The sequence below is a fragment of the Acanthaster planci genome, linkage group LG16 (genome assembly GCF_054643075.1).
Source record: "Acanthaster planci isolate LZ-2023a linkage group LG16, COTS_SCS, whole genome shotgun sequence".
In the NCBI taxonomy this organism is placed as follows: Eukaryota; Metazoa; Echinodermata; class Asteroidea; order Valvatida; family Acanthasteridae; genus Acanthaster; species Acanthaster planci.
Genome location: NC_141792.1, coordinates 8080095 through 8107960, shown reverse-complemented (window position 1 = coordinate 8107960; position 27866 = coordinate 8080095). Strand labels below are relative to the sequence as shown.

Sequence of the window (27866 nt, the reverse complement as noted above, 5' to 3'; positions counted from 1 at the left end):
TACTACGAGGGTTCTGCTCACTGCATACCAAATAGAAACCCTGCCATCACAATCATAAACTAAAATTGCATTAAAGCCACCTTTACACTGCCTATGACCGATGTTCACGGGCCCATTCGGTTTGTGCCCATTTTTTTTTTGACAGCTCATGGGCTCTTCGCAAGAAGAAGGGGAGAAAAAAGCCGAATTTTCCCCCTTCGTGTGAAATAATTACTCTGTGTTTCTATACCAAGGCCGTGCACTATTTTCCTTGTCGATAGAGGTGGATTATTTAGCGATTGCTCCAGCTAGGTTGCACGCAATCCTTGAGTTTGGCGTATTTTTGTAACATGTTTCTGAAACTCGTGCTCTGGCTGTCAAGAAACTTTTCGTGGATTCAAGCAAGCAACACATGTCGTACAAAGCCACCGAAACTTTGGTAGATTTTTCACACAGGATGTCCGCATAAAAGACAAATTTCGCGCTGAATCTGAAAAGGAAGCATGATAGAAAGTGAATGTGTCTGAACACAAAGTGTAGCCACTTATGATACAGCAAAACATTACAGAACACTACTAAAGCCAGGCAAGAAAATGAATAAGCGTGATAAAGACATTTCCCTGAATATGCATTTTTTTAAATGTCAATTTCCACACGGACGACACTTTTTTTCAAAACGAGAGGCGGGGCGCTTCACATACACCTCCCTCGGAATGGTTCGTTCTAGTATGAAGCTCTAACTTTTACGTGTCGATATGGTCGATACCACAAAACGTCGATCATGTGAGAGGCAAGTCAAGGGTTTGGTTTTCGCGATTGTTGACTCAAAGAACCGATCATGTCAGACCCGAGTGCCTTGATGTTTACCTGGCCTGAACCTTCAAACCCAATAGAACTTTCTAATCAAAATTGCCAAAATGAGCGGGAATACAACAAGTACCAAACTTTTGACGAAGATTTCCTCTTACCTAGGGATCGATGCTTGTTTTTAGAGATAGCCGCTTTCCTTTGAAAAGCTTAGGATAAGCATATAGTAGGAAATTTGCATTTTCAAATTCCTTGTGACCCATACAAATTCAAGTGCCCCTCACTTTGATCTTAATCTTTTTCCTAGAAAATCCATGTTAAACTGTAAATCCTGTTCCTGGCCTTTATAATAACTTTGGTAATATAAACGTCCGGCGTTTATAACATGTTATGTTTTCTACAATATCCGAGACTTTAAATACCTTTCTATCAACTGTTTACATACACTTCAAAACTTAACACCGCCGATGCTATAAGAGGACTTTACTAAGGCTTGTCACTGGTGTTACACATTTTGATTTTACTTGGTGTTATTTTTAGCACTCTCCAGTGCATTGCAGTACTTTTAGGTGTGCAAAGGACCACTAACTTATAGTGTAGTAATCTGATAACGCCAACAAGACAGTGTTCATTTTAACACCAAAGCTTTTGCAGTGTAAATCATCAAATCTCCTGTACTATGTATAGATCCCACCTCATCCTCTGCCTTGCCAAGGATAACAACGTGCGTTGTGTGGTGGTGTACACAATGACACTGTCTGCATCGGTGCACCTTTTGCGGGATACGACCCGAACGCCACTCACTGAAATGGCAGATTTGATGACAACACTATCACACTTTTTGCAGCGGCGAACCTTATTGTTTAACTTTTCCAAAGAGCGTGTTATTTAGAAAGTATTCTGCACTTTCTCGGTATGCCCGTTATGCGGATCCAGTCTAAAACACTTTCCACTTAACCGGCAAGACTTTGTGACAAAGATACACCGATAATGAAGGAACCGACTCAGAACTAGTACGCTTTTTGCAGTGGGTGAACATCATTGTTCCGCTTTTCCAAGGAGTGTATTGTGTCATTTTTGAAAATATCCTGCATGCACGGTATCGGTATGCATGTTATGCGGATATAATATAAAAACATTTTCCACCTAAATGGCAAGATTTTGTGACAAAGATACACTGATAATGAAGAAATCGACTTAGAACCACCACGCTTCATTGCAACTGGATAATATCATTGTTTGCCTTCCCATAAACGCGTATCTATATAGGTATGCATGCCATGCGGATCCAACCCCGACACCACTCACTGAAAGTAGTCCTCCAGAGCGCTACTATGACCCCTTTTACCCTTATTGGTGAACTTTATCCAAGTAAGACATGATTTGCATATCGACATAGAGATGCAAAAATCATTGCCGATCAATGACCGACGATGCGCAGTCATGTGGAAACTGTGATAACTGAAGTAAACATCAACGCAGGCAGTGGGGAAAGTTGTGATCGTTGTGATCGATCGTAATCTTTGTATGTAGAAAATATAGAGATTATATGTAGTAACTGTGTAAACTTACTGTACGAAAGAAACGAAACCTAACCAGCGCACCATATAATTATCAACGTTTTGGTCAAGCATGTTTTACCGACACAGAAATAAGAAACATAAACTTCTACAGCAGCCAACAAATATTTTTAACCTCGTTAAACATAGTTACTCGCGAGCAAGGTAGACTTCATAAAAGTAGAAATACAATGGTATGATTTGTCCTTTTCACTGTTTCTTGTCTTTTTCCACAACACCCCTCTTCACGAACAAATATTCAGTTACTGCAGTATAACAGTCTCTAACAGAGGTTGTTGCTTTTGGTTTGCCTTGATAACAAAGACAGAACATTTTATCAATGTATACGTTGCAACTGTGGGTGCGTTCGAGTAGCTTCCTCGAGATATATATGGGTATAGCCTCGTTCTCACCTTCTTGCTTGTTTAAAATAGAACAAACGTTTCTGGTTTGCCACGTGTAGGTTTATTTGAAATCATCCTATAGTCTCTGCTTTCAAGTTAAATAATTGTTGGAAAAGTGGAATTTGGTCTTGTATTCGGGGCCTCGGATGCTGTATAGGGCCTACACGCTCTTTAAGGTCGTGGACATTTTCCTGTAGAATCGTCTTCCAAAAGGTAGGTATATCCTTGAAGAAAATCTTATACGTATTGAAACAGATTTGTTTGACTCCCTGAGGGGCCTCCCTGCTGGCTTTCTCTTTGGTTTGATCATCAACCACACCTCTGTTGGCGTGCGTTCCATATATTTTACACATATCTTCAGCACATATAAATCGTGATCACATGAAGTGGGGGGGGAACTGGGGGCGACGGTTTTCATGGGGGGTGCGCCCCCAACGTCCCTCTTAGCCACGAAGCTGGTCCAAACTAAACAACCTTTGCAACCTTGGCTATATAGATGCGATGACGTCATTGAATTTCGATCCTGTCTTGTAGCAACGGAGCTTTGTATACTACTGAAATGCCTCCTGGGTGCACCGTAGCATATAAACTCCCATGGGCAGCCGTGGTAAATCCCAGTACTTCACAAATATTTATAAAATACAACTCTCACAGGAGCTCAGGCTGCACAGAAAACGATGTTGAAGTTGTCCTCTTTCATTTTCCTTTCAATTTTTAGTTGGTTGCCAAATGAATTTTTCTCGCCCAAAGCATACCACCCTTAAAGGTAATTTCACTGCCTGGAAAAGACGCCATTTTGAAAATGCATCCCTCTGCAAAACGGCTAAAACAGTGCCACTTTCGGACCCGATTGCATCCGAATTACTCAGATTTGGAAATCCACAGTCCGGGCTAGAGGTTTAGTGCCATATCTCTTGAATTCCCCAGTTCCATGGCTCTCAGGACCCTCTAATATAGAAAATCTTGAATGTATATTTTTTATTAATGAGCTCAGCGGACACATTTCTGGCCTGTTTCCGTGGGTGCATCCTGTTTAAGAATGTGCATCCTCCTAATTTACAGTCGGGGAGGTCAAAATTAAACTACTTATAACCTTGAGTGTTTACAATTCATCATGAAAAATCTGCCCTGGCAAGTATGGGGTTCTACTCCGATCTACAAAAGACCAGAAAATTTTGAATTGGTTGTAGGTAGTTTAAATCGGTGTATTTTTGTTGAGCTCCGGTTATGTATGACTGGCATACTTACCAGCAGATTGACACGTATTTTATCAGGCTGGGACGAGCACCATGATGTATTTTTGTGCCTATAGGACCTTTCACATTCACACACTCAATAAACCAAATCAGCACTCGGGTCTTTCACACGAGCCTTATCTAAAGTAGAAGGGTAGAATTGGGTCCAAAGGGACCAGGATGGATCCACAGGTCAGGAAAAGTGGATAGGGCTGATATTGAAACTAAGCCAAAGGTAGAACACATTCAGAGGGCCTTTCAGTGAAACCACAAAAGGTACTAATTTATTTGAGTGTGCCACTTGTTTTAATTATACATTCACCAGTAACAATTTAAAAAAAAGGAAGAAAAACAAAAAATAGAAAATTTCATACTAATCGATACAATGAATCATTGTTAACGGTGTCTAAGTTAAGTAATGATTACAAGAAACTTCATATTTACTAAAACTATATTTGTCAAAAGTTTTCTTTCTTTCTGTTGCTCGCTTAGGACGACTCTTTACTATTAAGAATAAGCTTTTCATCGAGTTTCTTAGTCTAGAAATAAATGTCAATAGGAAATACATTCAAACGAATCATTAAGCACACGAATGCAAGTGTTAGCATGGTTTTGCATTCTTATACTCTAGCTAAAAGAGGTATTCCATACGAATGTGTTTGGAGAAAAAGGTATTTTTTTCTATTCAACTATTTTCTGAAATATCAAAAGTATAAAAAAGTACAAACTTTCCACGATTTATCAAACAAGTCACTGTGATGCCATTTAATGAATCCTTAAAGTGTTAGATTTTACGATTCTACACAGAGCCACCATTTTTTAAGGTACTGGGTCAAGGAATATATTTACAAGCGCATTCCAAACGAGAACCAGCTTAATTGCTGATATCTTGCAAAGTTCCTGAGCACGTTCAAAGGCTAAAAGAAGGTTATAGTCCATCCATTCATTGCAGTTTGAATTAACTAAAGTTTGTGACCGGTATTATTACCGTTGCTCGTGCACATGCCTCAGGGATCATCTCGAAACTCATCCGGGACACTGAGTTGCGGACAAATTGCGGGTGGCAACATTTTCTTCACCCACAAAAAGTCCAGCATTTGTCCCAGAAAATTGAATGGTTGGCTTATATTTGACCTCAGTGTACACAACAGGTGGACCTATGTTTACTGCCAGTACAGTAGACACACACTATATCCTTGAGTGCCCAGCTTTGATCAAAACCCTAGAAAGGGGTGCATTATGTAACTAATTGCATCATTGCGGGACGATTGCAGATAGGATGGTTAAGAATGTCCCAACATATTCCTCAACAATGTCCGCAACTTGTCGAAAATTTACCCCGGAGGAATTTTGAGATGATTTTAAGTACCAGCATGCTGTCGTGTTAACCTCACGGCACACATGCTCACCTCCTTTTAGGCACCTTACTTGAGCTGAGGCAGTAGTTTGACCTTGATTGATTCATTCTTGTCATTAATTTGTATCTCTATGCTGATACCTTCAAATTTCTTCTTCAAGGTAGCCTTAGAAGAGTTGTAAATCATTCTGAGTTTAACCGGGGCATCGTCAGGTTTTCTTCAATGTGAGAAAGTGAAATCTTAATTTTACGATTCAAAAACCGTACCATTCAATGAAAGTCCTTTTTTCTCATGACTCCACCCCTTGGGAGTATCTAAACGGCGAATCGTGGCTCCCCGATGCCTTCAAAGCCTGTACGAGCTCATTGTAGCCGTCAACAGGCTTACCCGCGATGTCCACAATCACTCGAGTTAACTAACTATCGAGCTTGAAGATGATCCAGGGGTGTCCTACATTTGGATAGATATCCACAGCCTTGTCATCAATGTCTACCCCTTCCTAAAGAAAACAAACAAAAAAGGGGGAACTCCGTGTAAAATGTCTTAAACCCAAGTTATTTTTCTCACAGGCGGGGCAGCTTTTGCCCGCCCCCAGTTTATTTAAAAGCACCATGCATGTCCAGCAGACACTCCTTTTACACTACGAATGTGAAGTTTGAAATAAATCCGACGCGTGGTTTGTTGTTACGATCATCCAAAATTCAAGGCTGTATGTGTGCCAGTAAACATATGCATTTGATTACCGCAGTGAAAAAGTGTACGTTTTTGGCTCACCCGTCGCGACCGGAAAAAAACGCGCTCGGTGTGTTCGAGTTTTGCAAAAATTGTTTTTAAGCCACCATAAAGAGTTACTCTGAAAATTTCTAAATAAGGCTCAACTCTTGAAAAAAATGCACCGTAGCGATATCGGGAAAAAATGCCGAGGGGGGAAGGCAGGATTACTTTCTTGGCTCTTTTGGGTTAAAGGCGCTTTCCACTATGTATGTTTTTTGGACGCGTTGCGTGAACGATGCATGAGCGAGTGTTACTTTCACTGACACAAAAATCGACCTCATAGTACTGTACAGTTTTCCTCGTGTATTTGTCCACTTATAGTATGAAATATAAATATAAACCTGAACCTGAATCTGTTGTCAACAGTAGTCCATTGAAATGTCGCGTCTGAGTCGTCACGTTCGTCGTGGTTATGGCAATCTGGTGGTACTTTACCGAGCGTTGTTTTGTCTTTCATTGTCTCTAACTTATCTGGGCCATTTTGAGGCTCTTGTAAACGAATGATCTTCTTGGAAAAAGTCTGGAGTTGCGAGATTCAATGAAGCGCTTAAGTAGTTCCTTCAAGTGTCTATAGAGGTTGGGATAGACGCTCGCACCAACCTCATGCACAAGGTGAGACAAGACGATGAAATTCAACACCGACTATGAGTCCACTTACATCGAAAACACGATGACGTGAAGGAGTTGAATCAAGCGCGTCCCTTCTCGAGAAATGAACTATAGCTGAAGCTGAAATGATGGAGAGGGTTGAGGAAACTAACCTGCTAGCAAACGCGATCTCTTCGCGGGAATTTCCAAACGAGGTTCAGAGCAGCAAGTGCGTGCGTTCTTTTCCCTGGTTTGGAAAGATGACCCTTTGCCCACGTACACGTCCGTTGAATGGACAGATTGAAAACAATTGTGAACTGGGACTTGCTGGAAGAATGCATCGATGGAGGATGAGTTCCTGGAGGTAAAGAGAAAACCCATGTTTTACATTACAATACTGCTTAAATAAAGTCCTTGAGTGCAGCAAGAATGGATTTGCTTCTCGAGGTTAGAACCTTCAAACTGTTTTATGGAGGGAGGTAGCCAACAGAGCGTTGTCCAGTTCAAATTAACTCTGCAAGAGATTACCAACTGAACTATCTGTTTACTGTTCTCCAATAAAATTCCAGTCGAATAAATTTTGATGGAATGTTCCTGGTAAGAACCCAGTACGACAGATAGAGGCGTTTGGGGAAAACCCTTCAAAAGAATTCATATATAAAACAAGAAGTGTAGACAAAAACAAGGATACTCATTCTGCTCCTTGAAATTGCGTCATGGGAGATTAAGCGAGCGTGTATGCAAGCACCTCAATCCTGGGCGACCCCGTGACACTGCTCATACAAAACTCGGGGGGAAATCAGGAATTTGGTTGAGTTTCCGAATAGCTTCGATCAGACTAGACTGGTGTACAGCCATCTTCTCTCCCCGATCTTTAGTCGAAATCCACGGCCGTAGCTGTAGTCTGTGTTTCGATTTATTCAACGACTTGACAAATTACATTCTCTCATCATTATGTGAAGCGCAAAGAAACAGAATAATGTGTGCTTTTTGTGGTGTTACTTGTCCGATGCACAAAACCATGCAAATGACGGAGTTCGTTACTTAATTGATTTTTTATTCGATTAGAACATACCGTTATTCCCTACATAATTTGTTTCGTAATGTCACACAACACATTTACCCTTAGAGTGTAATGATAACCGTTTTTAGTATTAAGTTCAATGTGCTTAAACAGTCGCTAAGTACGTTGACCAATTCACGTCTCTTAACCATTGAGGACACTGAATGCTTTACGCTTCTAAATGTAATTTCTCAGGTTTTGCGAGGCTTACCTCTTGGTATCTCAGTGGGATCTGCAGACATGTAACCTTTCTGACGCCATTTCAAATCGTTGTCTTTTATGGCGTAGAAATCGATTTGAAAATCATTCACTCCAAGGAAATTTAGTGTTCTCGTTAAAATTTCTAATTCATATAGCCAAACCGAAACTGACCAGATAAACCGGTTGGAGACTTAAAGTATTGGATATAAGTAGGATTTTATCTGGTAACAAGCCAAACTAACGGACGCATAAGCACATGGGTGCATGCCTTATCGATTATTTCATAAATTGAGAACACAAAAAAGACCATAGATTGTATAACAAGACAGCTATACTTTGCTTCAGGGACTTTCTGAACAACAATCAACTTATTCTCTCTCTTTTTTCTGATTTCCTGAAGGGTTTTCCTTCCTGCATTTGCATCAATAATCAAAAAACTAAAATTAAAAATAAAGTTTTGGCACAAAGATTCTTGTGTTTGATGACCGCTCGTGCATAGTGCGTTCTCCTGCGACTCATTAACAAGGTCGTCTATCAAGGTGAAGTGTGGAGACTTATGGAGCTCACGACCGACCACATAACTATATTGTAACCGGTTCCCTCGCAAGACTCCGTTCTCCGCCTCAAGGTTAGGACTAGTTTGACATCTAAGCTGAAGATTTGGGGCACCGTAAGCACTAGGGAAACAGCTTTTTCGCTGGTGACGACTCGACGTGTGCCTTTTTTTTCTGACAGACACGCAACTTTTAACCATATCGTGTATGGAGTGGATTTTCCTGGTATTACACATCCTGAGCATATATAATGACTCCTCTCTCTTCATTAGTTTGCCATTCACCCGCGTCTCCTTGATGAGCTGTTCTCTTATCGTTGACAGCTTCCGCATCAACCGCTTCTTCGAGGTATCCTCCGCTTCCGTGGGATGGGCAAATGATGGAATTGACGAAGCTGTCGATGGGGTCAAGGATGCTGGGGCACTCCGACACTGAAACATGGCTCAGGGCTTGCCTGACAATGGTAGTGCAAGGCTCTGCTTGACCGAAGTCTCGGTTGACTATACCGAGACGTCCTGGTCAGCTTGGACCGGTGCCTGCTGGACTGCCACCGAAATCTCTTCCATACCTACCTCAGAAGGGGAGAAAAAAGGACAGGGGGACAACGACAGAGTATCAGGGTCTCCTGCTTCTCCGTCCTGGCCATCAAGCGGTTGTGTTGGTGCCTGGGTTCCGGATGGACCAACCCCGCTCCACTCTATAGACTAGGTCTCTGCCTCAGGTCTATCCAGCCTTTCTGCTTCTGGGCTGAGGGTGATCGCCTCTTGAACGTACTCTGGGGGGAAGCCACATAATGACGCCTCATTGTGTCAACCCAAGTTGCCTCACAAGGGCATCTGCAGCAATACATAAACTTTGCCGGTCCATGTGCTTCTCGGACGTGCCGCCACAAGCCTTGACTATGGTAGTACCAGCTCTTGTACTGAATATGCTGGAATTTCCTGCGCTTACGCCGGTTCTGGACTGTACTCTTCATCATCGTGTCTAATCCGATGATGGAAACGAACAGACAAAAATTGCGATTTAAGCTACGTGTCAATCATTGCAACCTCACCGTAAGCGACTATGTTTCTATAACGAAGGGGACGTTGCCGGCTACGTCTTGGGTTGCGCCTCGGCATTCCTTCCTCTGCCGTCTCCAAGTCTATTGGTGGCCCTACCCATTGAGCTTCCGTTACCTCACTTACTGGCTCTTGCTCTGGAGTCTCGACTATGTCACTTGCCTGTTGATTTCTCTGGTTCTTTTGCAACCTCGACACTTTCTTTGTACCTCACTCAACACCGCATCTGGCGGAGGTTCTGTGTCTATTGTTGTCTCTTCTTTCAGACTCTGTCCCGTCTTGTACGTCCATGGTTTCAGGCGATCGCTGTGTACCACACGGGGTTTGCTACCGGGTCGCAGCTACATGCGAAACGTAACATCAGACAGACGGCTAACAATAAGCCATGACCCTTCCCATCTAAGCATAAGTTTAGGGGACATGCCCCTTTTCTTCGCTGGATTAAAGAGCCAAACAAAACGACCTTCCCTGAAACCTCTCTGAGCTGCCCGGTAATGGTTCCTCTTCTATCTCTGGGCATTCTCCCCGAGACAATCCTGGGCTGCATATTTCTGCGCAGGTTCTCTGCAAAGTTCAGGCCAGGGCCTTGGGACAGTTCTATCAAGCCTCTCCTCAAGAGATCATCAACTTGTCTTTGGATCTCCTCTTGCTGACAATGTAGGTGTCGTGTAGGTGGATCTTTCATCGGTCTTGCATCTTAGGTGTTGATGTGGTGACGAACCACCTCGAGAACACATCCTGAAACTCATTCAAACACCGTTAATTGGACCAACCGTGGTGTTCAACAACATTCGCTTTGCTTCTTTCAAACATCCTGAACATCAGGTCCACCTGTGGCTCTACTAGTCACGATGCCTGGTTGAAGAGCACTCGCCTCAACTACGGAGAAAACGCCTGTAGTTGTTTCATTAACCCCTACCAATTAGGATCACCCTACAGCTAAACGTCTTGTGGCTTACTCGCCTCCCTCTTCTAGAGGTTTAGCAATGGCTGGCCTTGAAAACTCTCGGGATCTTGGAGCCACCACTCCAGGTACGACTGCTTCGTGGCCACCAAGTCTGTGGTCTCTGCCACCAACAACCTAGCAATACGTGCTGTCCACATGACCTAAGCTCCTCCCCGTGACATTACTCAATGGGGGACTCTTCAAAATTGACTAATCTTTTAAATCATAGAGGAAGGACACAAATGCTAAGGCGTGTTATCTCGGTTTCACAACCGCGGCAAGAAACCTCGTACGTTTGATGTCCGACTCGTCCGAACTCCTGTTCGTGTCCTTCCTCCATGTTTACCCTAAACTAAGTCACACCTCCGCTACAGATCATACGAGATATCATCTTCAATTCTATATTAGAGAGTCCTGAGAGCCATGAAATTGAGGAATTGGAGAAACATTGCACTGAGCCTCTGGCCCAGACTTTGGGCTTCAAATTCTGAGCAATTTGGGTGCAGTCGGGTCCGAAAGTGGCACAATTTGGCCGTTTTGCACTGAGAGGGATGTTTTTTTCAAAATGACTACTATTTCAGGGCAGGGACATTTAAGGCTTCATTTTAGGGGTAGTCTGCCTCTGGTGAAAATTGCTCAAAAATTCATTATTCAACCCCCCGAAAATTGAAAGGAAAATGAAAGGGGACATGTCGATCAGCGTATTTCTGTGCAGCCTGGACACCTGGGAGAGTTGTGAGTATTTTTTAAATAATTGCAAAGTGAGGGGATTTATCATTGCTGTCTATGGGAATTTATTTGTAGTGGTGCACCCTTCAGTACATTTGGCACAATGGTGTACTAGAACTGCGCCCGAGGTCACTGCGGGCAAGGGTCACCCTATCAAAGGTTTCTAGTGTGCAAGCCTAGTTTCTGCAAAGTACATGTACTGTACAGATACATGTACTGTACATGTACATGTTTATGTAGTGTTGACTATTTCACACAAGTGCATACTATTACTAAAAGAGAGGTGTGGCCTATGGAAAGCCATTGCGCTGCTCACTGCTACAGATTGTGCACAAAGCAATGGCCCCATGCACATGCGCACAAACTTACCATGACCAAAAGCATCGAGGCTGTCCCTGTAATGTATAGTTCAGTTCTCGAGAAGGGACTCAATTGATTTGACTCCGCCACGTCATCGTGTTTTTGATGCAAGTGGTGGACTCATAGTCGGTGTTGAATTTCATTTTCTTGTCTCACCTTGTACATAAGGCTGGTGCGAGCGTCAATCCCAACCTCTATAGACACTTTAGGGAACGCTTCATTGAATCTCGCAACTCCAGCCTTTTTCCAAGAAGATCATTCATTTACAAGAGCTTCAAAATGGCCATGGTAAGTTAGAGACAATGAAAGACAAAGCACGGTATGGTACCACCAGATTGCCACAACCACGACGAACGTGACGACTCAGACTCGACATTTCAATGGACTACTGTTGACAACAGATTCAGGTTTATATTTATATTTCATACCATAAGTGGTTGAATACACGAGGAAAACTGTACTGTACTATCTTTAGTAGTATGGAGAGGTGTGTGATGTGAATAATTGGCTGACCATATTGCGGTGTTTATTTTAACAACAAACGTGCAGATATGTCACTAAATTAAAACACAATACCCTAAAAGAGCCAAGGGAGGAATCCGCCGCAGTGCGGTTTTTTTTTCAAGAGCTGAGCCTATGGCATGTTTAGAGTAACTCTTTGTGGCCACTTAAAAATAAGCCTTGCAAAACTCAAACATATGGTCCTCTCACAGAGCGCGTTTTTCCTTGACGGGTGAGCCAAAAATGTATACTTTTCCATTATCAGTGCTCAATGTACATGTACACGTACTCTGGCGCGCGCACGTACAGCCTTGAACTTCAGGTGACAAAAGCATACGTTTGAATGAGTTCAAACTTCACATTCGTAGTGTAAAAGGAGTGTTTAGACAAGCATGCCGGGTTTAAATCAAATCAGGCGGGGGCGGGGGCGACATTCTGCCCCCATGAGAGGGGCCAAAAATAACCTTTTTTGAAGACATTTCACATGGGGTTGTCCTTTTTCTGTTTGTTTTCTTTAGTCATTAGGGCTACAGGTTGATGACGAGGTTATGGATATCTTTGGAAAGGTGAAAACGTATCATGCACCTCCCTGGGTCACCTTCAAGCTCAATACTCGTCAAACGCATGTGATTCTGGACATTGTGAGTAAGCCTACCGACGGGTACAGCGAGCTCTTACAAGCTTTAAAGGCATCGGGGGAGCCACGTTTCGCCCTTTTCGCTAGTCCCAAGGAATGGAGTAGTACGGAAAAAGTGGCTTTAATTTCCTGGTACGTATTCGTTTGGATTTTCAATCCCAAAAATTTTCAAAGAGTAACTGATAAGATACTTGAAAAGCAACTAAAAAAGTATCACAATTTTTTCCAGCACGTTGACTGACAGATTGATTATCTAGCAGATCAACAGTCCGACAAATTGCCACATACTGTGGAAACAGTGATGCCTACGGTTTACTCACAAAAGTATGATTGCACTTTTCTCACGTTTTAGGATTCTTAACGATGCCCCGCTGAAAACCAAAATGGCTTACAACTCTTTTCAGCCATTATTGAAGAAGGAACTTGAAGGTGTCCACGTTATAATTGACATTCATGACAAGAATGAATCAATCAAGGACAGGCTACTGCCTCACCTCAAGTAAGGTGCCTGAAGGAGACGAGCATGTGTGCCGTGAGGTTAGCATGACAGTATGCCCTTACTTAACCTTATGCACGTGCATGTAGGTAACCAACGGTAATTATACCAGTCATTTATTATTTCAGACTGTAATGGATTAATGGGCTCTATAAACTTCTTTTAGTCTTCTTGCACATTGGAACTTTTCAAGGTTTCAGCACTTCAACTGGTTCCAGTTTGGAATACACTTGTGAAAATACGCTTTGAAGCGATACCTAAAAATGTGGCTCTATGCAGAAGCGTAAGATTTTACATTTTCGTTTTGCCAGGATTCATTACGTGACATCAAAATGACTTATTCGACCAGTCTTGCATGGAAAGTTTGTTCTTGCATATAGTAAAAACTTATTTTAGAAAATAGGTGAATAGAAAAAGTTACATGTTTTCTCTGCACATTGGCATGGAATACCTTTTTTTAGCAAGAGTATTAGCATGTAAAAAAAAACGCTAAGAGTTGCATACAAGTGCCGAGTTTTTCGTTTGAATGTATTTCCTATCAGCATCTCATTATAGATCGAGAAACTCCCAGAATAGCTTATTCTTAATAGAAAAGAGTTTCCTAAACAGCACAAAACAATAGCCCAAAGAAAAGTAAAGACAAATTTGTTTAATTAGTAGATTGATTAGTTTCAGTAATCATGAAGTTTTCTGTAATCATTGCGTAAAGGAATTTGTTAAGAGTGATTCATTGTATCGATTAGCATGAACAATTTTCTTTTTTTTTCATTTATTTGTTTGTGTACGTGTACTTTTTATTTTAATAGGGTTGAAATTGTTACTGGTGACGGTATAATTCAAATGAGTTGCGCATTAAGATACGTGAGTGGCTTTTTGTGGTTTCATTGAAAGGCTTTCTGAATGTGTTCTACTGTTGGGTTAGTTTCAGTATCAGCCCCAGCCACTTTTTCCTGTCCTATGGATCCATCCTGGTCTATTTGGACCCAATTTCCCCCTTCTACTTAATTGGGCTAAGACGAGGCCCGTGTGGAGGACGCGAGCGCTGATTTGGTTTATTGATTGGGTTAATCTGAAAGGTCCTGGGCACAAAAATATATCCTGGTGCTCGTCCCAGCCTGATAAAATACGTGTCAATCTGCTGGCAAATACGCCAGCCATGCACGAGCTCACAAACAAAACACGACGATTTAGACTACCTACTACCGTAACGTGGGGTTACTTTGGGCCATTTTTTACATATGTGTTATCAATTCTTCTCAGTTAAAAACAATAAATTTCAATTTCCCTTCCTTTCAGGGCATTGTGATACTCATGTAAACTTCGATGCTGAAAAAAAATTCAAAATTTATTGGCGTCTTGGGGCTTAAAAAGGGGTAACCAGTTACCCTGGGTTTGGGGCAACATTGGCCACCTTTTGTTATTGGTCTTCAAAACGGGGAATGGATCAAAATAAAACTGGTTATCACAAACAACGAAACTGTTAATTAATGAGTAACTATGATATTTCTGAATAAAATGATACTAAATACGTCCCCATCCACTGTACGTTTTAGAGAATAACAACCTTTCAAACCCTATAGTGGTTACTGACCAAAGTTACCCCACTGACCAAAGTTACCCTATGTTATGGTACCAATTCTAAATTTTCTTGTCTAGTGGATCGGAGTTGAAGCCTGTATCTGCCTGCGCAGATTATTGGTGATTAATTGCACCCAATCAAGGTTTAGCAGTTTAATTTGACCTCAAGGGCCGTATATTAAAAGGGATTTCAATATTGTGCAGAGTTCCGTCGCAACATAACGTTATCAAGGTTGCACAGTTTAGTTTTGACCAGCGATGTGGCTAAAAGGGTTGTGGGGGTGCACTCCCCCCATGTAAAATCGTCTCCCCCCCAGTCTTCCCCACTTTATGTGATCACGATAATGTACATGTCCAACATCCAGTCATGCCCCTACTTTAGAAATCGAGTGAATCCCCCGCTTGCTTGCCCCCTCCCCTTAGAATCCTGGCTATACCGCTGGTTTGGACCCCATGGATGGTACTTTTGGCTGATATTCTCGTAAAGCTCACTGCTACCAAGTATCGTCATGTGTGTTAGAATTTCGGAAGAAAGAGGTCGAAATTTGGCAGGATATTTCTCTTTCAGGTCCGGTAATTTTTCAGTTTCTACATAAATTACTGTGCCAGAAAATACTTTACAACTTTTTTCGAGATGATATTTTTTAAGTAGTAAAAACGGACGGCAAAAAGGACAAATTATTAAAGTGCCGCACGTTATTTTTCCTAACCGAGGGTTCCTGATGCGCGCCACCAGGTGTCAACTTTCAGGTTCTTTGCGATACGTCTCTACGTAAGTTTTAGAAATCACTGCTCTCTGTTACAAAATACTATTCTTTGTGCAAAATTCAGAGGTGATGCGCTAATTAGTCCTATTTGCTACGGTCACTGCGATTTATTCAGCGGGTTCGACAAATTAATCTTGCACCTTACCCTAACAATTTGATTTCGAGGCATCCAAGATCTCTCGAACCAAGATCTTGACTTACAATTTTGAAAGCCCCCTTTACTTGTGTGTGGGTTTTCAACACTTTGAACCTTAACTTCAGTTAGAAAATCATTCCCATCCTAAACATGCGCGCAAATACTTTACTGAGACAAACTTCCGACGCATTAAGAATGCAAACAATGCAAATGACTTGAGGTGCAGAGTTTCCAAGCTGCGAAATCGATTCTACATCCAGGCTGATATCCTAAAAGTAACGACCTTGCAGAATCGATACTACGGTAAGTACTAAGTAACGACCTTGCAGGAAAAAACTCTTTAGAGGAGAACACGGGGAAAAGAAATTGTCCTCTGCTTTCCTGCTTTTTCCCATTTGAAAAAGCAATTTCAAAAGAGCACCATTCAAATGCTGGCATTTTTTCAAGCAACTGATTTTAGCAGGATGTTTTCTCCACGCCTCCTTTAGTAGTTTGCATAGATACCAAAGTTGCCAAAAAGCGAACTAAATTACTCACAATCAAGTGGCTCTCCCAAATGCTGAGATCCAACAAATAGAGAGAGAAAAAAAAACAAACAAAATAAGCCCCCTCTACGAATTACAAAAACTCAAACATAAACAACATTTCAATTAAACAAATATGCGCACATACAGTAATTTACATATACTTCAAAAAGTATATCAACAATACAAATAAATACATGCAAAGAGACTTATGAACAATGACAAAATTAGACTAAAACACCAATTAAATGTATGAAAAAAGCTAACAACGAATGGAATATTTAAATACACAAGAAGGAAAAACCTTCACTCCGATCAAATTCCTGACTATAGCAGGAAAAGCAATGGGGAAAAACAAAGAGGACCATGAAGCCAACTTGGAAATTTAGCGCTCGATGATCCTAATACTGCAGATGTTGGTAAGTGCAGGGTTTACAAAGCTGAAAGAATCAGCATTATTTTGGATTATTCCTAACCCTCCTCAATCCTTCACCTGTTGGAGGACTGAGGACTGTTAGGGTTAATTTAGAGATCGAGCCTTTCCCCACAAATATCAAGTGTCCACGGTGGACATTCGTTTCCTTTTTCAAGAGTTCCCATTTGACCACATTCAGTCAAATGCGTGTACCTTTTCGCTGAAGTCCAAATAGAACATCTGTCTCCCTCTCTCTTACAAAAATGCAAAGGGCTTTTCCGAGGCCTGAGTTGCTGTATCTATTGCATGTTCCTACAAATGTCATTTTTTTTGCGCATTGAGTGTATTATTATCTTAGGCCTACCTGTCGTTATAGCCAGCAATGTCTAACATGACATTTTTACCGTAGGTTCGTTTGTCTAGGTATGTGTACAGCCATTGTCATAAACACATACTGCCTTCTGTGGGCCGGGGGCAGGGTTCAGAGATATTGTGTATTAATCGCCTTGTTTACGCCAGACTGGTTCCCATCCAGCATGCTCGTCAGAAGCTTACTGTGTTGTGTTGCCGTATCACAGTACAAACTCACAACGGCCGAACTGAATCGCAAGCCTGCACTACTTCTTTTTTTGCCCAGGGAAATTGAACGACTGGATTAACAATCCCACATCTATCTGCACCGTTGAGGGGGTTGTTGCTTTGTCCGTGCTGAAGATGGCAAGTCCCCAGGATTACGGTGAGTCTGCAATACTTCACTATAACACAGCTGGAATTCTCCGTTATAAATCGCTGTCCTTTTTGTCTTTCGTAGATTTTGACAAGGGTGCATGCGTAGATGTATTCCGTCACCATTTTTATGAAACGACGGTCTTATCGATTTCAACGGGACGAACGATTCTTTTTTGGAAAGGGCCCTTATAAAAGTTCTCTGCGCCGTTCATGAGCTCATGTTATAACGACATCACTTAAGTTTTGCTGATGGAAGTATGTCAGAGAAGTCTCAAGTAAAATAGTGAAAAGAACACCCTTCGTCCGACAACGGCCAGCAAACGCATAAGTGTTTGCCAGCTAGGATAGTGATTAGTCAAGGCCAACAACATTTGAGATTCTCTTTAAAGAGGGCATTGGTTTAAAACTGATTTCTCCCCATAGAATCAACCCTGGTTTCACGATCTCATTTATCCTACTTGTCGATCAACAGGCAGTACCGCAGTGATGGACACCTCTCTCTCTATTCAGGCCTGCCCTCCGCATTCGGACACTGACAGCGGCCACCATGAGGAAAGAATAAGTTTCTCTGACCTTGGGATACACCCGCAGCCCTCATCCATGGAGACATGCTGTGGGCAGGTCAGGCTGAAATAGTCCTCACTCAATTTCACTCATTAATTATTTGACCAGAACAGTTCCTGTTTTAAAGTGAAATTTTAATGCAGTTCGTGAGTACGCATTTCAACCTTCCATTGGACCTTATTAAAGAAATGGTATTTTCATTCATTATATAGAGTGCTTTAATAACTACTGACAGTGATTTGGGATATAATGTTATAACACCAAAGGGCCACATAGTCATCACCTGATGTTTTTTAATGGAGACATGAAGCACTGTTTTTCTGGAGAGGGCATTTCCGGGGTTGGTTTCATATTTCGTAAAGCACCCGGTGGGATTCCCCTTCGTTCGCATTGTTGATTCATTGATTGCGCAAAGAGCGAACAGATTGTATCAAGTCAGCATTTTGCAAAGTAAATTTAAATAAAATGTGGTACACTGTGTCATCTGATTCCATCGTGATTCCAGGCAAGCTTTTTTATCTTGACCACCATCTCTGGAATAGATTGGTTCCTTTTTGCCCTTCTTATCCATTGCAAACAGTGTATCGGTGCATGGCGTTTCTTTAGTAAAAATTGAGCAACAGCTTGCCCCGAATCACGCGGTATAAAAGCAGTGTCTTTAGTGTGGAGAATTCAAATTTTTATGTTCACGTGAATTTAAGGAACTCAGTGTACCAGATTTTATTCAAATTAATGTAACTCGCAAAAGGCTTATTATAGGATAACCCAAGTGGAACACTCACGTTGAAAAGCAATTCAACAAAAAGCCGCATTACTGTTGACGCCACACTTTAATTTCCGTGCGTGTTTTCCTTTGGTACCTTAGTGTGGCTCCGTGGAAAACTCAATATTTGAAAGAAGTGTGACCTGTTCGTTCATTCATGGTCTTTTTGCTAAAACGTCAGATAAAAGGATGCAATATTCAAGTAAATTCCCTCGTTAATGTCTCCATACAATCAGTTTAAGATCAGCTCGGGTATGCCTCACCAGACTGTGGATTTGTGGCCAGACTAAAGAGCAACAAAAAAAATGATTGGAAAATTTTGAAAAGAAAGTTTTACGTGTGATTCGGTCTAGTGATTCTACCATCAGTCTTTCTTTTTAAGGATATCTGTCAGTCACTAAAAATTCCCACACACTGACAGAACGTACAAAACAGTTGCCCTTAAAATCATGGTATCAGTCCTTAAAATCCAAAATCCAGTCTTTATGGTAACTAGCGTTCTTTATGCAGAGAAGACATTCATTGAATTCTCACACGTTGTTCTTTACACCTCAGTTTATTTGGATAAGGATATTTAATATTTTAAACTTTTTAATTTTTCGTTCACTTTATTGTTTTTATAACGGTTTTTGTACGGCTTCGATGTTCCTTTGTAAAGAAAAGCAATAATAATATGGATGTTGCCAGTTTTAGTTTAGAGTGTCTGGGGTTAGGACTAGTTGGACATGTAAGTTGAAGATTTAGGGCACGGTAAGCACTAAGGAAACAGTTATTTGGGGGGTGACCATCTCCACTTGTCCCCATTTTTGACAGACACGCCACTTTTCAACCATATCGTGTAAGGAGTGGATTTTCCTGGCATCGTCCACCCTGAGCATCCTAGCTGCGGCAGGTCTGACCATCGAAAGGCTTGCCACTGTGCCCGTGAACTCGCCATATTTCACATTCTCAATGGTCGTGATGATTAATATCTGTAAGTTATTAACTGCTGTAGTTATAGTAGGTACATCTACTTTTAAAAAATATTTTTAGCTGTGTATTTTTAATTGTAAAAAATGAAAGGTAATTTATGTAAATAGAAATAAACTACATGTATATCAACTATAAAATAAAGTATATAATTTTAACACGTGCTTTCCCTTTATGAAATGACGAGGTAGAAAAACATTTTTATCCTAACGGTAAGTATCGAAAAGATATCGTAACACTGTAAATTCATGCATGCGTAACCCAAGGAGTCTAAGGTTTCTTGTGATACGGGACGGACTTTAACGTCGATGCATTAGATGGAACATTCAACAGATCTAACACATAATGGCGTCATGCTTTGTTTACATGTGGGCTTTCCTCTAGGGGCAAGATGGATCACGTCCCACCTTACTGCTGCCATAGGAAAGCGCACATACAGGTCTCCTAACGCCACCCCGACCCCTTATTAGTTATATGCCACTAAATGTAACCTTTGTGTGTTTGTTTCTGTTTTTTAGGCTTCGTTCTTTGCTATGTGATAAACGGCGTCTTTACCAAGAGATCTTACGAGATATTCATCTTCATTGTGGGCACCTTGATTCTTATGATTGAATGCATCATTAATTTTACAGTGACAATCAACTCACCAGATATGGAAAAGTACGAAAGGAGAGTCAAACTTGTGAGTTGAGAGTAATTTTTCCAAACTATTAAGGTTTTGATTTCAAGAAGTAGTCTCGTGCGTCCATATTTAGAGAATATTTCTTGATTTTCTTTTCTTCAGATGCTGAAGTTAAACACTAATGACTATATTTATTGTGTTGTAACTCGAAATGACGAACCGGTATTCGTCTAGCAGCCTAAAATATTTGGGGGAGCTATAGAATCACTCAAAAAATCTTTAGTTTGAGTGGAGGCTTTTTTTCTTTTCAGACAAGAATGATTATCCTCCTAGTCATGGGACTCATCAATATTATTTTTGGAGCCATCATGTCCGCTACGTATTGGTCGTCCACTGACGTCGTCTTCAGATGTGCAGGGGCCCTGGTAGACCGTCAAGGTGCATCATGCAGTGGACAATTCTTACCCCTTCAAGATCTTAAGGAGTCCTGTTCCACGTATCGATTGCATTGGGGAATTCACAGCGCCTTCGTTTCCTCTTCTCCTATTTGAAGAATATGTTCATGCTATCCGCCTTGAGCGGAACCTCCCCCCCCCCTTCGAGCCGTTGAAAAGAGGTGAAAATGACGAGGAACAATTAAGATGGAGACTATTGATTAGTTTGTTGTGCTGTAAACATGCAGGACCTTTGAAGGGATCGCACAAGGAAAGATTCTAATGCATAGCGATATTGTACTTCCCGTTTTTAGTTATTAAAAAAGGAATGAGACTCAGAAATTGTTCTCCTTATTAGAGGAAAACTGTTTTTAACAACTGTAAGGGATACTTGGACGTTTAGTGTTTTCCAGTACTAGCTTTGTTAATTCAATGTTCCGACCACCGACCCATGCTGCCAGGTTTCTATCTGTCAACAGGCAGACACGCAATGAATAATTACTCCTCATAAACTTCACAGAACAATGTTTCCTGGTAACTAACCCAAAGACTATTTAACTATCCCAAAGACTATTTAATATCCACGCTGACGAGGGCTGATGAAACGGGACGTCAGCTCAACACAAAGGCATATAAAAACAAGCGCCGTGTTTTTGTTCTTCCTTTAATGAGGTGTTTACTCCAGGATGTGTTTCTCGGCGAGCATGCTCAAGATAGACCTGCAGTTGGAGGTAAATGTCCTGTACAATGCATCCTTACCATGGCCTTTAACTGCATTTTCTTCACAGATAATTTTGGCTCATTTGTGACCTGGCTGAAAACAGAGTCAGTTGGAACCCGTCGCATATCTACAAACACTGGCTCACTGTTTTGACGCCGACTCGACATTCGCACTTTTATTTTTATACCCAACAGCTTAGCCTGGTGGTGTTGGCACTGAAGTCAGGGCTGGATGCCAATCCCCCAGACACCGTTATACTGACATTAGGAATTAGCTACGTCAGCATCTGGACTGTCTGCGGAGTTTTGGCAGTGAGTAGAACACTTCCTGTGAGGCCAGCCCTATTCAAATCGGTTTTAACACATAAAAGCTGCGCTTGGGTCTGCCTGCACGAACTCCATGTCGAGTGCTTCATGCAGTGACGTAGTCGAGTCCACTTCCTTTGAATCCGGTCCACAAATACTCGAGTCTGAGCTAAATCTACGTCCAGTTTGTTCAAAGCAGGCTCCATCTCAAGTCAAGTCCCCAGTCGGACGTAAAACGTCGTTTCATAAGAGTATTACAGAAATTTAGTCAATAGAGAGTGGTCGGAGCATAGAGAAGACTATAGGCTAATGAATGTTGCACCAGGAGGGGTACGTATGCATGCGTAGGACCTGGGGTACCAACAACGGTAAGGTACATACAGACGTCGTAAGGGGATCTTCCCAGTGCGTAACTCAGCCAACAGATAAGAGTTACTTTTAAAGGGGATTCCAACTCTTTTCACATGTGTGGACTCCATTCGAGTCTGACGTGTTGTCCGAGTCGGCCACTAGCCGCCTCCGGGCCGAGTTGGCCGTCCAAGGAAAATGGGCTTGAGTCAGTCTGTGACCTGTGCACATTCAACCGACCGTGCCAGTGCAGTCTTGCTTCCTGTGTTAGTTACATGTATTACAAAGGTATGCCCTGCGTTTATCGTTGTATTGCAACGCCAACGTAGGACAGTCGAGAAGCGTGCATGACACGGGATGCGAAACCCTCATTAATTTTCAACGGAGTGTTAACAATGCGTGTCTTTTATAATACGTATTCGCAGTACCCCCTCATTGGTTGCAAAGAGCATGTTCGCAGGGAAAGTTCACTTTGTTGGTCACAATGCAACCGTACTGCGTGCATTTCATGGTCTTTTAATGAAACACTGGAGTGCAGGAGTTCTGGAGTTCCGACCAAAGGAGCCTCCCTGCTAGGAAAATTGCCCCCTCTCCTGGTTCCTCTCGTGCCTCATTGATTAACTCAGGCTTCCATCAACTCTATCATGAAATGTATTAAAAACGCCTGTAAGTGTCAAGACCTAGTACTAATTTAATTTCCGTCACTCGTCCATATTCCTGGGATGTCGATCACTTCTTGTTTGGGCACATCCACACAATTAAAGCATTTAAGTAAAAATTCGAAGTCTGGAAACCTTTTGGATTAGAGGTTCTCATGATTCCATCAAATTTCCTTTGCAGATGACCAAAGACAGTAAACGCATGGTATATGTCGTCCTGGGGCTGAGTTGGTGCGAGCCAGCTTACATTGTCTACAGATTTGTGGATGTGAGTATAAGAAACAAACAGTTTAACATAGCCTGGTTTCAATGTTGTTCAAAAGCTGAGCGTCTGCTTAAAAGAGTAAAGGTTAGGGCCAGGCTCCGACGACTGCGTGGATTCTAGTTCACCGTCTGGACCGGTTTCCCCATTGTGTTCCCGCCTGACGCGCAACGGCACTGTAGGCTTTCAAGTATGGTTTGTGAAATATCCACCGAAGGAGAGGGTCTTACCATTGTAGCTAACGGATTTTGTATCACTATTCGCCGGTGCACAAGTTGACTGTCACTACAAAAACTGGTAATGTATCACAACTTGGCGGAGAGTGCAGCAGAAATTTAACCTCTTAAGTGCAATGCAGTAGGCCTATGAACATTTCCGCCGGAGGAAATGAAAACTTCCGGAATTAAATTGTCATTTATACCTGGAACCATTGCAAATCATTTAGACCTAATAATCTTTGTATCAATGCGTGTTGCATATAAAAATGAAATACACAACACTGTATATGCACTCCAAAGTCTTTGTTTTTCTTTGTTTTCTGTTACAAATAAATACAACTTAGGTACCTGTTATAAAAAGGTAATTTGGCCAAATTTCTTGGTGCTTAGCACGTGATTTCACGCTAACAGAGGCTCCGCTTATAATGTAGTAAGCACAACCAGCAGCTCCGTGAAACTGGGCCTTGTTATAACAGTGTTAGACTGTATTTATTACCTGAAACCATCGCAAATCCTGTAATAACCATTTTATCAATGAGTCGCAGATAAAAGTGAAATACACAACAATGCATCCTTCCACAACAATTCCCGGTTAATTTCACACATTCACGTCAGTTGGACAAAATATCCGTCCCCTGAGAGCAAGAAGCATTCTACCATCGGCAAAAACTAGACAGGCTGCACTGTTATAAATATATATGTTATATAACAGTAGACTCTATTGTCAATTGGCATCACAGAACTAGCTGTTTTGGGAGAGCACATTATACTGTGAAAAAAAATTAATTTGTGCGCACGGATTATTAATTCGTACGTACGGATTACTAAACCGTACGTAGGGATTAGAAAGCCACCTTTTGCGTTGCATGACTAAACTTCAATTCATTAGGCCCAAGCGAGACCGAGAGAACGTTTGATTTCCTAGCAACGGACGCTTCTTAGGTAGGAACTCCACTTTTGCTGGTTCTCGAATGACTATGAGCTACTGTGAGTTGTGTACGCGTCTGGCCCTACCAACAAAACAACACTCCCACCTGCGTGGCTCTTTTCAACCGATGAGGAGACGCTTCTGCTCAAGAACGAATTTTGAATGCCACTAGTGCCTAGGATCATTATTTACAGTGCAAAGTAGTAATCCTTACGTACGGTTTAGAAATCCGCAAGTACGAATTTATATAAGTATAGAGAGACAAATTCACAAATAGCAACTTCTGTAATGCCAATACGGGCGATTCTCAGAAGTGCGCCTCCAAGAGTTTGCAACGCGTTGGCCAATCACAACGTGCCAAATAGGTCCACCCGATGCGCGTTTGGAAAGGGTCGACAGACAGACCTTTTTAATATTGTGCATGCTTTGCTCTCAATTGACTTTACCCTTCGAAATATCGAATTGGCTCATTCCAACCCGAGATAATGGAAGAATCTGGTATCTTTGATTCTGACCAAACCATAGCGCACCTGCGCAAAACACACATAACCCGTGCGTGTATTACGGTGCCTTTTGGGTACCGGAACAATAGAAAGTACCCCATAAGGAACATTCGTTGTCCTTGTGAGGTGCTTAAATGTTACCCCACAAGACTTTCACAAAATAGATTTTTTGGAATTTACTCCAAAGTAGGTACACATAACAAAATAAAGTATTTTACATGCAGGACATATGGTTGAAATATCAACCCAAGAAAGACAGTGTTGTTCAAATGGGTGTGATTTGGAAACTTCGCTTTACCCACTAGTTCTTTAGTACAGGAGAGCAAAGGAACTACCCCACAAGAATACAAGTGTGTTTAGTTTCGATTTTAGTCGGGCGCCGCAACGATCACGAAAGTTCATGTAGTTTTGAAGGCAGTCTGGCGGTCCGTGCGTTTATAAATAGTGTCACTTGTGCAAGTGCTCAGAACCACGTTTGCATACCCAAAATCGCGAGCACATGTCAAGACCTGCCAAAAGGATCGGTTTGTCTGCTGCCATCAAGCGTCTCAAAATCTCACATTGTTCCTACACTAAATGGATAGCGAAGAGCACTTGTAATAACAATATTATTTCTCTTTTTCGTGAATGGTCTGATGACAGATCGGAATTCACTGGGCTACCTTCTCAATCAGCAAAGTGATTCCGGCAGCCAGCATCGTGTTCGGCATCTTCGGCTTGGTGGTGAGAGTAACTCTCTGTGGCGCTCTGGTCAGCGTCTATCGAAATTTTGGCAAAGGCATGAAGGGAGAGGGTAAGTCGAAATCAATGTCGCCCGCTAGAGGTCCCTACGAAACACACCAAAAAATTGGTACTCTTACTCGGGTCGATACAGGGTAGGCTGTGTAGGGTGCAATAAGAACTTTTTTTCTCGGGCTTCTACAAAAAGTTAGGGGGCGTACAAAACACCAAACGTCTCATTAAACACGTAATTTGTAACGTTTTGGCGTGTCTCTTTGAATTTTCGATTTTTGAAAGGTTTAATTTGAACTAGCTACACTCTCAAAACGTCCTTTTTCTGGGTCAAATTATAACACAGAAAGGGTCAAATGGGACCCAAAAGGGGTCATATTTTGACCCAGAAAAGGGTCATACCGAATGGGACCCAATTCTGGGTCAATCTGACCCGGACGTTTTTAGAGTGTATACCATCCTAACACAGCTTGGTAGCAGCACAAACTGCGGGCCTCCATTTTTAGCTTATCAGCAATTACATTAAAAGGGAATTATAGAAAGTTGCCAGGGATGCATTCCCCAATCGACTTTCGTGTAATGGTCTCTTTAATGCCGAATTCTATTGAACCCAAACTTGGAAGTCCTGTATGAAAAATGGATGAAAGTACAAAGAACCAAAAACAAGCTTTCGATTTGCCTCCTCTGTCACTTTTTTCTTTCCATTTGTGACCGTCCTTGCAATGTGTGGTGAAGCAGGGAGAGGCATCACTCCGCTTCTGTGAATCAGTTCGAGCACAAGTGAGCGCAAGTTGACTACACATTGGTTATATGCTACAATTAATGCCGCCGTTGTGGTGCAACCTGAGATACCACTTGCAGACTACCAGCCAGTTACCGTTCTGTCATGCCCAGTCGCTCAATGAAGAAAACTTTATCCTTTTTATGCATTTGATCTGCTTATTCATACAATCACGTGTAGCCCAAAAATACGCTATAATCCAGCGACAAGATAAAGCCATTACTGCGGGGCCATACTAATCGCATGCCTGTGCGATTGGTACGCGCGCGCTACATTCCTCCCCGACCAATGGGGTGTTTTCGACTTGCAAAAGTACGCGTGCACTCAAGGTATTAGGACCCGTGCCAGATGTGGTTGCCCTGCAATAATGGCGCCTCGTTAGATTAGTCTATAGGTAGATTCCAGTTTAGAGGTCACATTTCGACACTTTTTCATTCTAGCTTGTACATGGTTGAAGATGTGATGTAATAAACGCGTGCGTGTTAGGGTGTCTTGATGGTTTCTTATATTCAGTGCTGTTTTCCATTTGTTAAAAGTAATGTCCCAAATTGTTTCGCTTTGATACTACTTGGTTGAATTCAAAGCTAAATAACTTGAGAAGCTATATTTTTACTAAGTTTTTTGTTGGCTTAGGCCTATCTTTTTTGCGTGTCAGTAGTTTCTTCCATTGATCAATCTCATCTGCTTTGTTTTCGCTACTTACCTCATCAGTTTAATGTGCCACCATTCCTGTCCATGCACATCTGACATCCTCGTAACATGTCCCTTGCTGCTCGTCTGATCATTTCAAGGTCTTGACGGAGATTATTGACTTCTTCCGCTATTCTTGCACGTTAACTCCTGAACATTAGCTGATGGTGTAGTGAAAATTTGGTTCTGAAGGTAACGCCATAAAAAGAAGTCGCACATGCTGACTTTTGTTATCAATATGCAACTTCTCACAGTTCTTAAAGCAAAGGCATTTGGTATTCTGCACACTTGCATGGTCTAGCCTTGTTAATCACATATGCAAACTTGTCACAGTGCCGATTTCAGTACCCTTAACATCGGTCTAGTTTGTTCACTCATCTGTGTCAATAACATCACAAGCTGTATACCATTGCAACGACAGCATTCTGCCCTTTCTAGAGATATATTTCTCCTTCCCATACATAACGTAGTTTTGGTATTACAGTAATTTTTATCTCGGTATACTTTTTTTATGTGGACACCCTGTACATTTACATTATCTTAACATCGTAAGGGCTAAAACAGACAATCAAATTAACCTTTCGATGAATCCTTTTCATTGTCGGCACTCCACTTCTGAAAAAAAAAAGATTCATAGTATTTCTATACATGATGGTAATAGATCGTTTGTATTACACGATATCAATATAATTAGAAAAAAGTTTCTTTGTTTAAATTATAAAATTTGTGGGGAAAAAACAAATTAGTCGTTTCTCATTTCAAGCTTAATGTACCACTTCCAAATGTAAATAGAATAAGTTTGTTATTCCCTAATGCTGTGCAATTTTTGAAAATCAAAAAGTTGTGAAAGTGCTTCCGTGCAGTAAAAGCGCAATGAATCTTTTTATACTCATCTCAAAAATGGTGACTGTTATGTGTCGTTGTGTGTGTGATCGTCTTGGAATTTGACAAGTTGACCGTACAAAA

General features: G+C 41.6%; 2 protein-coding genes and 1 long non-coding RNA gene across 8 annotated transcripts; 2 read left to right on the top strand and 1 right to left on the bottom strand.

The window, feature by feature from the left end:
- Positions 1-4190: 4190 nt before the first annotated feature.
- LOC147796457 (uncharacterized) lies at positions 4191-17136 on the bottom strand. Of its 3 annotated transcripts, none has more exons than XR_015427997.1 (3): positions 17037-17136; positions 6878-7062; positions 4191-5841 (listed from the first exon to the last, which is right to left on the bottom strand). It is a non-coding gene; the product is annotated as an uncharacterized LOC147796457 (long non-coding RNA). The 3 variants fall into 3 exon arrangements; XR_015427999.1 differs by lacking the exon at positions 17037-17136 and adding an exon at positions 16886-17021; XR_015427998.1 differs by lacking the exon at positions 17037-17136 and adding an exon at positions 11628-11766 and having other exon boundaries at positions 4192-5841.
- Positions 11669-14142, top strand: LOC147796458 (actophorin-like). The gene is made up of 3 exons (XM_087147271.1): positions 11669-11906; positions 12638-12888; positions 13109-14142. Exons 1-3 carry the CDS (start codon positions 11898-11900, stop codon positions 13257-13259), a joined length of 411 nt encoding a protein of 136 aa, XP_087003397.1. The 5' UTR covers positions 11669-11897; the 3' UTR covers positions 13260-14142.
- A 21-nt stretch (positions 17137-17157) lies between the features above and the next one.
- On the top strand, positions 17158-27786 carry LOC110986583 (uncharacterized). 4 transcript variants are annotated; one of them, XM_022248558.2, is made up of 10 exons: positions 17159-17408; positions 17874-18022; positions 19542-19701; positions 20330-20379; positions 20631-20757; positions 21426-21484; positions 21669-21785; positions 22968-23054; positions 25340-25490; positions 26165-27786. In XM_022248558.2, the coding sequence occupies exons 1-10, from the start codon at positions 17387-17389 to the stop codon at positions 26191-26193; spliced, it is 951 nt and encodes a 316-aa protein (XP_022104250.2). In that variant the 5' UTR covers positions 17159-17386; the 3' UTR covers positions 26194-27786. The 4 variants fall into 4 exon arrangements, with proteins under 4 accessions (XP_022104251.2, XP_022104250.2, XP_022104248.2 ...); XM_022248556.2 differs by having other exon boundaries at positions 17185-17408; positions 20216-20379; XM_022248557.2 differs by having other exon boundaries at positions 17188-17408; positions 20216-20379; positions 26168-27786.
- The last annotated feature ends 80 nt before the right edge of the window (positions 27787-27866 follow it).